Raw genomic sequence first — 13,696 nt, 5'->3', positions numbered from 1 at the left:
AGAATCTGGTCAGGCAGTACCGAAAAATCTAGACAAAGAAAGGGGTAGCAAGAGAGAAAGCGAACTCTTAGGTATGTGTGTGACTCTGCGATGCAGCACAAGGTGTGTCTTTTACAGGACCCAAAGCCTGTTCTGTTAAACAGATGTCAATTAAGATCTGGCCCAACAGGGCTGACTGTCAATCCACAGCTCTCTGTTCCTTGTATGTGTGCTTGCAAAATTGACGGCCTTTGCTATCTTGCTGTATCTAGGAGAGGGTGAGCAACATTTACCCCGAGGACCTCATGCAAATAGTCAGCCACGTGGACTCCCTGGATAATCACAAGGTGTGTACAAAGTGTGAATGCAGTGGCAATTTGAAACAGGGCTACAGGTAACTGTGTGCAGGGCTTATAAAGGTGTTTAAAGTTAAAGGAAAACTTATCTTGTTTCTGTAACAGTTTAAGTGTTATAGTTTTCCCCCAAAGGATCTTGAGCATTGTAGCTTGGTAAGGGACGCGGGTGGCGCTGTGGTCTAAACCACTGAGCCTAGGGCTTGCCGATCGGAAGGTCGGTGGTTTGAATCCCTGTGATGGGGTGAGCTCCCATTGCTCAGTCCCAGCTCCTGCTAACCTAGCAGTTTGAAAGCACGTCAAAAGTGCAAGTAGATAAATGGGTACCACTCTGGCGGGAAGGTAAACGGTGTTTCCGTGCACTGCTCTGGTTTCACCAGAAGCGGCTTTGTCATGCTGGCCACATGACCCAGAAAAAACTATCTGCGGACAAACGTCGGCTCCCTCAGCCAGTAAAGCGAGATGAGCACCGCTACCCCAGAGTCGTACGCGACTGGACTTAAATGTCAGGGGTCCTTTACCTTTTTTTTAAGGGTATGGTATGGGTTAAGATTAAGATCTTTGGCCAGAAATCCCTAGTCTACTATCTCCCACCCAGAACTACAGTTTCCAGGATTTCCTCAAGAAAGAGGTTGACTGTTACACCAGACTAAATCCATAGCGCAGGCTACGCTTTGACAAGCAGGTGCCCTCTAGATATTTTGGACCGCAACTCCCATCAGTCACAGCCCTGTTCTGACTGCAGCTGATGGGAGTTGTGGTACACAACAACTAGTGTAGACACTCCATTAATAGTTGCCCAATCTGCCACATTTAAGTTTACACCCAGTTCCTATGGCACATACCAAGTTTTTGTACACCCAAGAATCGAATGTAAAGAAATAGGAAAATTATCACCCACGGCATTTAGCTAGTTTCTTGAACTGTCAAACAACCAAGCTGCACTTGGAGATGGGAAAACAAAGAGAGGTGTACTCTAAGAGAGGGATAGCCAATGTGGTGCCATTCAGATGTTGCTGAACTCTCAACTCCCAGAAAGCTTGGCAAATGTTCAGGGATTATGAGAGCTGAAGTCCAGTATCATCTGTAAGGACCATACGGCTAGCCCTGCTCTAATAGGACAGCTCCTGTTAAATAAGCTGACTGCACTGATTTCTTCGCTAGCTGAGGCTATTAGTACATTTTAATATATTGTGTATGCATATAGCATGACAGACAAAGTGGGCCTTCTTTTTTGTTCATGCTTTATGAGGCTTAAGCATTGAGGATAAACTAACAAAAAATATTGCTGGATAAGACAATAGCCCCTATCGCTGCCCCCATCCCCTTTGTCTCTTAGGTGCCCTGTGGATTTTATTCAGGTAGGAGGGAGAGAGATCCCTATTTGTGAGCTGCCACCTACACAGCTGGGAGAACATGTAAAGAGCACCTTATGTAGCAGTTCTTTTCTGCAAGTTAGCAATTATGGAATTCAGAGGTCAAGGAAGTCTGCAGGGATATTGTACAAGACTGGGATCTGTCTAGACACAACAACAAGAAAAGATTAAATATCATAATTCACACAAGTACTTATTATTTTGAGCCTCTTTCCTTAAAGTCCCCTGGTAGCGAAGTGTCAGATGCTGTTGTATTTTTTCCCCCAACCTTCCTTCAAGGTTAAAAGCAATTTGAAGTTTCTCAGTTACATACAGTGAGTTGAGTACGCCCACATTAGCTATTGTTCCCTACTAGCATATAATGTTACTGAACATGCAGTCATCTCTTAAATATGACAAAATGGGTTCGGACAGTGTGTATTTCCATTCCCCCTCCCCGCTTGTCATTCCTAAACGCTTATTGTAGACAATATTCAAATCCTTACTATTTTCACAAACACTCCAGGAGGAAAAGCACAAGAAATATACACCCCTTTCTCTCTGAATGCTCTAAGTGGTTTCCCACACAGCTGTCCAGACCAAAAATTCAAAACGATATCAAAGAGAACCAAAATTCTTATTTTTAATGGTGCATTTATAGCCAAAACAATTGGCCATTTTGGGGGGTTTCCCCGCCCACAATTATAATTGTGCAAGGGAGGAAACAACACGGCCATGCTTCATGGCCTCACCCCTTCCTTAAGGGGTGTTTGTCATTGCCCAGACTGTGCATCTCACACATTTGTACAGTGTGGCTCCCCACGTGGAATGTTCTCCCCAGGGAGGCTCGCCTGGCACCATCATTACATATCCAACACTTACAGCAGCCCCATCCCCCGCAGAAGTTACCCTTGCAATATGTAAGAGGTGCACAGACCAGGTGACAAGGAAGTGACATAGCAGGCAAAGCCAGAGACTTCAGCCCTTCTCTCCGACCTCACATAGGCTGTCATCCTGTGAGGTGAGGGGGAATTGCCCATGTAGGGCACTTGATTGCTGGAAATGTCTGAAATGGGGAATACATTTTAATGTATTTTTAATCTTTGTTGGAAGCCGCCCAGAGTGCCTGGGGAAACCCAGCCAGATGGGCGGGGTACAAGTAATAAATTATTATTATTATATTACTTTTGCATCTGACAGAACTGGGAACATAACATTTCCCCAATAACAGAGGGCACCGATCTAGTAAGGAGGATACCACATGGGATGGGGGAGTTCATTTCCCCCACTACGCTGTTGAATCACAGCCTGGAGACTGTGTCTGTCTCTGAAGCATGCAAGTTGAAGTCACTAGTGTAGAGATGCATGGATGTCACTGGAAACAACCATTTTTAGCAAGCGCTTTGTACAGGCATAATTTACAACCTTTCTTTTGCAGTGCCGAGGCGACGTTACTAAGACTTACACTCTGGAGGCGTACGACAACTGGTTTAATTGCCTCAGCATGTTGGTGGCGACGGAGATTTGTAAGGCAAGTACTGACAAGGGAAATGCGGCGCCTGTGAACCAACCAGCTACTCTTCCTTCACTCTCGCAGATTTTGGCACAACTCAGTCCAAACTGCCTTGGCTGAAACTCTGTGTATCTTAGCCACCTCCCACCAAGTAACATCTCCTCTGCTTGGCTCAGGATGCATATGAATATACCCGCTCACGCAAAAATGCAAACCTTTACAGAATATTTGTTGGCACTTGAAGCTAGCTTCCATTTGTATTTTTTGCACCCATTCTCGTCCTATTCTGATTTGACTCGCACTGCATAGCAAAAGCCCAATTCATACATTCCCCAAGCGGCATTACTGCTGCTTCACCTGGCTCCATCCCATGCGACGCTAATACTGTAGGATGTAGTGATATCCCAGGAGGCTACTTCATCACTGTACTTCCCCTTGAGTTCTAGCAGATGTGGCACTGCAAAGTCCCCTGTGACTTTCGCCTCCAACACAATCAAGTGTTTCATATATTTCTGGAACTTTATGGGATGCGGGCTGTGGGAAACAGCAACCATGTTGCTCTGGAAATGTATGAACTGGACCAAAGCGAGGGAACAGGAATGGGTTGGGTCATATGAACACACATCATGCCTTGTGACGCAGGTGGCACTGTGGTCTAAACCACTGAGCCTCTTGGGCTTGCCAATCAGAAGGTCGGCAGTTCGAATCCCTGTGATAGAGTTCCCGTTGCTCTGTCCCAGCTTCTGCCAACCTAGCAGTTTGAAAGTGCCAAGATGATAAATAGGTACTGCTGTGGCGGGAAGGTAAATGGTGTTTTCATGCGCTCTGGCTTCTGTCACAGTGTTCCGTTGGACCAGAAGTGGTTTAGTCATGCTGGCCACATGACCCAGAAAGCTGTCTGTGTAAAAACGCCAGCTCCCTCAGCCTGAAAGTGAGATGAGCACTGCAACCCTATAGTCACCTTTGACTGGACTTAACCATCCAGGGGTCCTTTACCTTTTTATCTTTTACATCATGCCTTGTAACAAACAGTACATCTCCGCTTTAGAATGAACAGTGTGTAGGTGTGGAGATGCAATAGTCTTTGTGGCTTCCAAGATGCAAGCTTCGCTAGAGCTGCTTACAGTGCCCAACTAAAACATATTGGAGTTCTTATTGCCAAATAAATTGTAATGAAACCAAATAAGAACTCTGGCCAAAGTTTTAACAAAAAAACATGCGTTTACTCATAAGTAATTCCAAACGTATTATCAATTCTGTAAAGAATTACAGTCTTAAACAACAAATAGTTTCATATGAAAGTTTTCTTTAAAGTCTTTTAGAGATGGCTGTCAGGGCTTCTCCAATGCGTGTCAGGTGTAAACCAGGGAGACCAGGACAGGGCCCCGTTTCGGCATGGATGCCTTCTTCAGCTGGCAATATCAAATAGTATTAAATAGCACAGAGTACATCAAGTTTCAAAATTGAACATTTTAAACAACATCAAACGAGTTATGTAAGGTTTTAAACAGAATTATAAAGTATCATTCACTAAAGGTCATAATTCAACAACATCAAATAAATTATTATTACAGGAAGTTTTAAAGTCTCGTGCTTATATATGTGCCCAAGTGGCTTTTCAAAGTATTTGGTTCCTTACCTTGTTTTTTATGGTAGAAGTATGTGAAAAATAAAAATGGTGTGTTTCTTTGATTCCTAAGAGGATATAGCGTCTGTAAACCATAGAAAAAACGACTGTTACAATTCTTCCATTAAATTGTGTATATGTGAAGTACAAGATTATGTGTGGTCTCACCTTAGAAGTTTTGCTGTATTTTTCTCTGTTTTTTTCGGGCGTTTCCTACTCATAGGTGAGTTTGTGGCCTTATATCTGAAAGGGGAGGAGATAACCCCCTGTTCTTCTTAAAGGTGTAATACAATCTAAACTCCTCAAAAACAAAAGGCACTGTGGTGATATTTTAAAGAAAGGAAATGTATTCCTGATGTTCATTCAGACCCTTGGGAGACATGGTTTCAAACAGATGAATGTATCTGGCTTCCTGTTGTAATAGAAGTTTTTCAATATTTCTTCGGTTATATAAGTCTATTTTGGGTTTCCAGATAATAAAGAAGACAAAATCATCCTCCGTGTGTTTTTGTCGTATATAATGTTCCACTAAAGGGGCTTCTAGTACCTTGTTTCGGATCCGTGATCGATGTTCATTTATGCGTAATTTTATCGGTCTAGTGCTCTTGCCTATGTATATCTTTTTGCAGGGGCACATCCATGCATACACACTGTTTTTTGTGTTGCAATTGCTGAAGTGTTCTATTTGAAATTTAAAGCCAGACTGTACATCAACAAACTCTTTCACTTGTAGTGCATATTTGCATACGCCACAGCTGCCACATTTGTAATGGCCCTTCGTGGTTTCCTCCGGGTATGTAAGCAAGTCCGATTTAACCAGATAATTTCTAAGTGATTTGGTTTTATTTAACCCAAACATAGGTGGATTCTGACATCCCGGTATGTTCGATAACAGGTGCCAATGTTTATATACCAGTTTCTTAATATTGGATGTGTAAGGTGTAAATTGTAACGCTGTGTAAATCCGATCTTCTTTGGATTTTCCAGAAGTCTTAACAGAAAGAAGATCTTTCCTGTCTTTTAATTCCGCTCTTCTTTTGGCAGCTTGAAGAGTTCGTAGCGTATATCCTCGCCTTAGTAAAGACTGTGTAAGTTTATTGGCTGCTGTTTCGTAGTCTTGTTGAAGGGTCGCATTTCTTTTGAGTCTCAAATATTGTCCATATGGTAGATTATTCAATAAATGTGGAGCATGGAAAGATGAGGCGTGCAGTAAGGAATTACGATCAGTCAGTTTACTATATGGACGGACCTTCAGTAATTGGAAGTGATCTATGAAAACTGTAACGTCCAAAAAATTGACCGATGTGTCGTGGATCGTCCCGGATAATCGTATATTAGGATCTTGAATGTTTATCCATTGCAGAAACTGTGTGGCCGCGTCTTGGTTCTGTATAACAAAAAATAGATCGTCTATAAAACGATAGTATTTTATGATTTGGGTTCTGAAAGGATTATGATTATTCAAAATGAATGTTTTTTCAAAGTTTATCATATAAATATTGGCAATAGAGGGGGCACAAGAGGATCCCATGGCTACACCTTTGATTTGCAGGTAAAACTGTTCCAAGGTATAACTTTTGGATATATTGACAAAAAAACAACGGAATTCTTAACAAAAAAATATCCACGAACTCCGGTTTTTTATATACTCCCTAAAATTCATAAATCACTCAGTGCTCCTCCTGGCAGACCCATTGTTTCTGGCAATGATTCCCTTCTGGAACCTTTGTGCCAATATATGGAACATTTCTTGCACCCATTCGCCATTGATACCCCGTCGTACATATTGGACACGAAAACATTTATTGGAAATATAGAGAATATTCAAGTACCTCAAGGAGCCTCGCTTGTAACTTTGGATGTTGAGTCTCTTTACACCAATGTCCCCCTTCCGGAGGTAAGAACAATTATAGAATTCCTCCTAAACTCTAGGCCCAACAAAGAACCACCAACTCATTTTTTGCTCGACATTCTGGATATCATCTTGGACCACAACTTTTTTCGTCATTTGGAACAGTTTTACCTGCAAATCAAAGGTGTAGCCATGGGATCCTCTTGTGCCCCCTCTATTGCCAATATTTATATGATAAACTTTGAAAAAACATTCATTTTGAATAATCATAATCCTTTCAGAACCCAAATCATAAAATACTATCGTTTTATAGACGATCTATTTTTTGTTATACAGAACCAAGACGCGGCCACACAGTTTCTGCAATGGATAAACATTCAAGATCCTAATATACGATTATCCGGGACGATCCACGACACATCGGTCAATTTTTTGGACGTTACAGTTTTCATAGATCACTTCCAATTACTGAAGGTCCGTCCATATAGTAAACTGACTGATCGTAATTCCTTACTGCACGCCTCATCTTTCCATGCTCCACATTTATTGAATAATCTACCATATGGACAATATTTGAGACTCAAAAGAAATGCGACCCTTCAACAAGACTACGAAACAGCAGCCAATAAACTTACACAGTCTTTACTAAGGCGAGGATATACGCTACGAACTCTTCAAGCTGCCAAAAGAAGAGCGGAATTAAAAGACAGGAAAGATCTTCTTTCTGTTAAGACTTCTGGAAAATCCAAAGAAGATCGGATTTACACAGCGTTACAATTTACACCTTACACATCCAATATTAAGAAACTGGTATATAAACATTGGCACCTGTTATCGAACATACCGGGATGTCAGAATCCACCTATGTTTGGGTTAAATAAAACCAAATCACTTAGAAATTATCTGGTTAAATCGGACTTGCTTACATACCCGGAGGAAACCACGAAGGGCCATTACAAATGTGGCAGCTGTGGCGTATGCAAATATGCACTACAAGTGAAAGAGTTTGTTGATGTACAGTCTGGCTTTAAATTTCAAATAGAACACTTCAGCAATTGCAACACAAAAAACAGTGTGTATGCATGGATGTGCCCCTGCAAAAAGATATACATAGGCAAGAGCACTAGACCGATAAAATTACGCATAAATGAACATCGATCACGGATCCGAAACAAGGTACTAGAAGCCCCTTTAGTGGAACATTATATACGACAAAAACACACGGAGGATGATTTTGTCTTCTTTATTATCTGGAAACCCAAAATAGACTTATATAACCGAAGAAATATTGAAAAACTTCTATTACAACAGGAAGCCAGATACATTCATCTGTTTGAAACCATGTCTCCCAAGGGTCTGAATGAACATCAGGAATACATTTCCTTTCTTTAAAATATCACCACAGTGCCTTTTGTTTTTGAGGAGTTTAGATTGTATTACACCTTTAAGAAGAACAGGGGGTTATCTCCTCCCCTTTCAGATATAAGGCCACAAACTCACCTATGAGTAGGAAACGCCCGAAAAAAACAGAGAAAAATACAGCAAAACTTCTAAGGTGAGACCACACATAATCTTGTACTTCACATATACACAATTTAATGGAAGAATTGTAACAGTCGTTTTTTCTATGGTTTACAGACGCTATATCCTCTTAGGAATCAAAGAAACACACCATTTTTATTTTTCACATACTTCTACCATAAAAAACAAGGTAAGGAACCAAATACTTTGAAAAGCCACTTGGGCACATATATAAGCACGAGACTTTAAAACTTCCTGTAATAATAATTTATTTGATGTTGTTGAATTATGACCTTTAGTGAATGATACTTTATAATTCTGTTTAAAACCTTACATAACTCGTTTGATGTTGTTTAAAATGTTCAATTTTGAAACTTGATGTACTCTGTGCTATTTAATACTATTTGATATTGCCAGCTGAAGAAGGCATCCATGCCGAAACGGGGCCCTGTCCTGGTCTCCCTGGTTTACACCTGACACGCATTGGAGAAGCCCTGACAGCCATCTCTAAAAGACTTTAAAGAAAACTTTCATATGAAACTATTTGTTGTTTAAGACTGTAATTCTTTACAGAATTGATAATACGTTTGGAATTACTTATGAGTAAACGCATGTTTTTTTGTTAAAACTTTGGCCAGAGTTCTTATTTGGTTTCATTACAACTAAAACATATGGCACGTGCCTCTTTTTCACACTCCATATAATAAAAAGGAAGGGAGAATTGTGTGCCTATGACATGAAAGTATCTAGAGATACTTAGACCAACCATTAATGGCTGAGAGCTAAACAACTTTCTTAGAGTTTGTGAAAACCCAATATAGAGAATATGTAGGCTTACCTCAACAGAAGTGTCTTCTCTGTACACAAACAGGTGGACACCAACCGCACGTAGGATTCGTAACATGTCAGAGTCTGACTGGAAGATGGAAATGTATCCCAAAACATCATCTTCCAGACGTACGAAATCAGTATGGTAGTGAAAAACTTACAGCGGTAAATTTTGGGGTGCATTTTTCCAAAATTCTTAGAGTCATGTGGCAGAATCATGTGGTAGCATCCTTCCTGGATTATATCACTTTAGATTGCAGGTAGGCAGTGACAATTTTGAATGCTCCACCATTTCATTTAATTTTCTGCATGTAAAATCTTGCACGCTGGGAGAAAGGTTCTAGCATAGCCTCTCCCTACATTTGATTCTGCCTTTAAAAAAAAAAGGAAAGGAAAAAACATTTGTTAGCCCTCAGAAACAAAAGCTGACAAAATAATGCACAAGGCAAGCATTGATCCACTATCAACAAGGCTAGTGAACAGTGACTGATAATTGTACCAAACCCATTAATTCTCAGAAGCTAATTACAAACAGCATAGGCAAAAAATGCAACTCAGCAACAAGTCATGTAGGAAACAAATGTGTTTTTAAAAAACAACATGAGGCAGTCATTCGGACAAAGCTAAGAATTTTAAAACCCTTTGTTTTCGGGGGTATATTTAAGTGCATGCCTAAGTCTCCCACTTTGAACGAAAAATGTAAAGATACTGTTTTCCCACTGTGGCAAACTGCAGCAGTGGCACCAGGACTCTCCTGGAAAAATGCCTCACTCCGAAAAAAGACCCCCTTGGACCTTCCTTGCAGTGAAAGTGAAAAAGTGCAGGGAGTGGCAAACATGTTCACTTTGCTAGGACTAGCAGCCAATAATGAGGTGAGCAGGGGTGAGGGGTCAGCAATTTTTCGCTGCCCTGCCTGAGACAGTTTTCTTGCCCTGCCTTAATAATTGTGCAAATGCTGTTGATCAGTCTCATTTCCCTGCCGATTTCAAGTGCAGATTAGTGCTTTACCTCAGGATATCCTATTAACAATAATGTTTTAAAAAGCTGGATTATAAATCCTCAGTGCTGTAATGAAGCAAAACAGAAGTACACATCCCCTAGATGGAATATTTCCTATTTTCTACATTTGAGGACAGAATCTTTTAAATGTTTTTGGTATTCCAGTCACCAAAAGCATTCTTTCTTTGCTTGACAAAACTTCCCCAGTACCTAGTTTCTTTCTTACATAAGGCTATGGGATTCCAGCATCCATGAACATACAAAGTTTTCATGATCTTCCAAAGATAATGGCTCTTCAAACAAAACAGGGACCTCAGATCACTATCACAAAGGCTTACTCTGAAAATAAAAAAAGAGGTGGCTCAAATCAGGATAGAAGCACCAACACCTTTTCCACTGAAATGCTCTTCCTTTTTTAAAAAAACAAAAACAAATGTTGTTTGCTTGCAGGTTGCCATGCCTCCATTGAGTAAATGCTACCCCGCTTCTCCCATTCAAGGTTTGCATTTAAATTTTCAGGTTGTGAAGAAAAAGCAGCGGACAAGAATAGTGGAGTTTTTCATTGACGTGGCAAGAGAGTGCTTCAACATTGGAAACTTTAATTCCATGATGGCCATTATCTGTGAGTACTCTTCCGCAAGGCACCTGTGGGGCAATGTGTGTGACAGCATCAGTAGAACGGTGGTGTCTGAGTAGATGCAGCGTCCCACTGAGAGTGCTGCACTCTGGATGACAAATGGGCATCAAAGATATTACCAAGTGAGCGTCTCCAAATAATTAACTGGTAAGCAGTGGGAGATCAAAAGAAGAGACGGGGGAAAGACAGGTAAAAGTAGTCTGTGCTTGCCAAAGAGACGAGCCACACAAGACCTTTTCATGCGTTGCAGAATGGCAAATCAGAGTTTGATGCTCAAAGCATATTTGACAGAGAGGTACAACCAATCCTGGCTCCCTGGTGAGAGTGAGTCAGTGCATGTTTGCAAAAGACAAGTGTGCCTCTTCTTGTCTACATAATCTAGTGCACACTTAGAATATTTGAGGTGTATGCCTAATGTGTTAATTGTCCTGATTACATAAAAGGAGGGTTTTTTTTTGATAATCGGAGAAAACTTTGGCACAGATGTAACAAAAGTGACCAAAAGTGGACACAGAATTGTTTTCTCAATAGCAAAATTCCCCTCCAGCCAGTGTGGTGTAGTGGTTAAGAGCAGTAGTCTCATAATCTGGGGAACCGGGTTCGTGTCTCCGCTCCTCCACATGCAGCTGCTGGGTGACCTTGGGCTAGTCACACTTCTTTGAAGTCTCTCAGCCCCACTCACCTCACAGAGTGTTTGTTGTGGGGGAGGAAGGGAAAGGAGAATGTTAGCCGCTTTGAGACTCCTTCGGGTAGTGAAAAGCGGGATATCAAATCCAAACTCTTCTTCTCCATCCTGCATTAAAACATGTTTAAGGTACGCAACAGCTGTCTTAACTGGGATTAAGCTAAGAAGAATTCCAGTCCTAGACTCTAAACTGGCATTGTCACCTGAAGAGGAAACACACGTAGACGGAGGCTGTGGGGACACATGATCAGCCCCACCGGCTGGTGTCATGTGACTGCTTAAGAATCCTGGTTAAGTGGGATGCCAGGTCCGTGTTGGTGCCAGTGCACTGCTTAACCATAGACAGGGTGGCTAAGGAGGGATGCAGTCTGGAGAGGAGAGGAACAAGCGAGAAGGAGCATGCGATCCCATGGCCTGTTTCTTATCTCTTACCTGGGGTTACCAGAGCCCTTCGTTACATCTGCACTACCCTCCTTTGACACAACTGTCTGCAGAAGTAGTGATTTGCAGTACATAGCACCAACAATACTGCTGGAAGCATCCTGACAGACATGCAGGGATGTTTTAAATGATTTGCTGAAAAATTTCCATTTGTTTTTTTCCTTCTCTTTTTAGCGGGTATGAACTTGAGTCCTGTTGCCCGGCTAAAGAAAACTTGGTCCAAAGTCAAAACAGCCAAATTTGATGTTTTAGAGGTAATTAAATCATCATCATCATCATTTGTATGGTGCTTTTTCCACGTGTCCCATGTGGTTCACAATACAACAGCAAAAATCCGTATCAATGCATTATTAGAACAGCCCAGAACAGTTGATTTTAAAGCATTTGTTTTGATAATACTAACATTATAGCACCATAAATGGTTCATGCTTTGCCATGTACTGCCAGAAATGTACAGCTACAATGTGCCATGCATTTCTTCCTTTTAAAAAAGTATTTAAAACTGTGTTTAGTAATTGTTCTCTGCCCATAGCCAAGATAGTATGAATGAAACTCAAAAGGCACACTTATAAGATGCTGAGTGAGAAACAACTAATATAGCCTGATCTCTCAAAAGCCATTGAATTCCTTCACAAACTTTAATTCAGTTTCAGTAGAAAATAATATTTAAAAGTTCCCCAGTGCTCATCGGTCATTTGCAGTTTTGCACACATTGGGCTGTAACACTGCAGTGAAAGAACACATTGATTCATCTTACTGAGCAATTGGGCAGAATAGTGCCTGTGCATCTTTAGTCCATAAGTAAAAGATCCTTCTTTTAAAAGGGAGCTGAACTTTCCGAAAAAGGACCTGGAATATCCCTAATTGTGGCCGGTGCCCCCTCCCCCACCTCAGTCCCTGTGGTATCAGCCCTGTTTAAACATAAATGACTTTCCTTTTGCCTTCATGGTGTATATTCATCTCCAATTTAAGTCCGCCATCTGGTGGAGAGTGATGATCAACATTTAACCAGAGTAATTCCTGCCACAAATCTCTCTTGTTATTTTTAAATCATTTGAAAACAAACACAACTGCGGAGGAGAGAAAGCAAGGAGAGCGAAATGGTTTGGAATATTTGAAATATATTGTTGGGGGCTTGTCCTGAATCACTAGAAATTTCACTAATATTCTGCCACTCTGGCCCCTAAGTAGACCCTTGCAACAAAAACCAGTTGGTGAAAGAAGCACATCCCACTTTCAAACAATAAAATTATCAAAGCAGGAACAAAAAATGAGCAAATGATGTTTCTCTCCAAAGGCAATATTTAGCCATGCATGATGACTTATATGTGTGCACCTAACCAATCTTTCCCACCACAAAGCTTTTTAGTGGACAGAGTTCACATGTGCAACTCTAGGTCATCAGGTAATCAACTGATATACATGGATGTGTGAACCAACCCTGAAAATCTCTGGATCACAACTCCCAGGTCAAATCCAAACCTGCACATGGACATGCATATAGGCAAGCACCTATTTCAAACAGAACCCTCCATACTCCTTTGGTTCCTCAGAATGCATCCTGTCTAAAGGAATGAAATAGCACTTCCTCCAGTCTCAAGAAGGTTCTGTGGGGAGGATGTTTGTAATTATCAGATGCTGTAAGCCAGGGGTGGCCAACTCCCAAGAGACTGCGATCTACTCACAGAGTTAAAAACTGGCGGTGATCTACCCCCTTTTTGTTGAGCTTTTTGTTTTTAGGAAGGAAAGCCCTGTTTTGGAGGGGTTCGCGTAAAAGTTGTTGAGCTTTTTTAGGGAAGAGGAAAGCGACATTGAGATTATTTTTTTTTAGGGAGGAAAGCCCTATTTTTGGAGGCTCATTTTAGGGGTGCAGGGCAAAGATGTTGAGCTTTTTTAGGGGAGCCAA

General features: G+C 41.2%; 1 protein-coding gene across 5 annotated transcripts in view; it reads left to right on the top strand.

Moving 5' to 3' along the window:
• The window catches only part of RASGEF1A (RasGEF domain family member 1A), a 222,108-nt gene that overhangs the window by 200,566 nt on the left and 7,846 nt on the right, over window positions 1-13,696 (top strand). For all 5 annotated transcript variants that reach the window (XM_033148746.1, XM_033148743.1, XM_033148745.1 and 2 more), the window contains 4 exons: window positions 252-326; window positions 3,126-3,218; window positions 10,547-10,649; window positions 11,965-12,044. In XM_033148746.1, coding sequence (XP_033004637.1) covers window positions 252-326; window positions 3,126-3,218; window positions 10,547-10,649; window positions 11,965-12,044 — 351 coding nt within the window. The remainder of the gene's footprint in view (window positions 1-251; window positions 327-3,125; window positions 3,219-10,546; window positions 10,650-11,964; window positions 12,045-13,696) is intronic.

This window comes from Lacerta agilis, chromosome 5, assembly GCF_009819535.1.
Source record: "Lacerta agilis isolate rLacAgi1 chromosome 5, rLacAgi1.pri, whole genome shotgun sequence".
Classification (NCBI taxonomy): domain Eukaryota; kingdom Metazoa; phylum Chordata; class Lepidosauria; order Squamata; family Lacertidae; genus Lacerta; species Lacerta agilis.
This window is presented reverse-complemented; position numbering and strand designations above follow the sequence as displayed.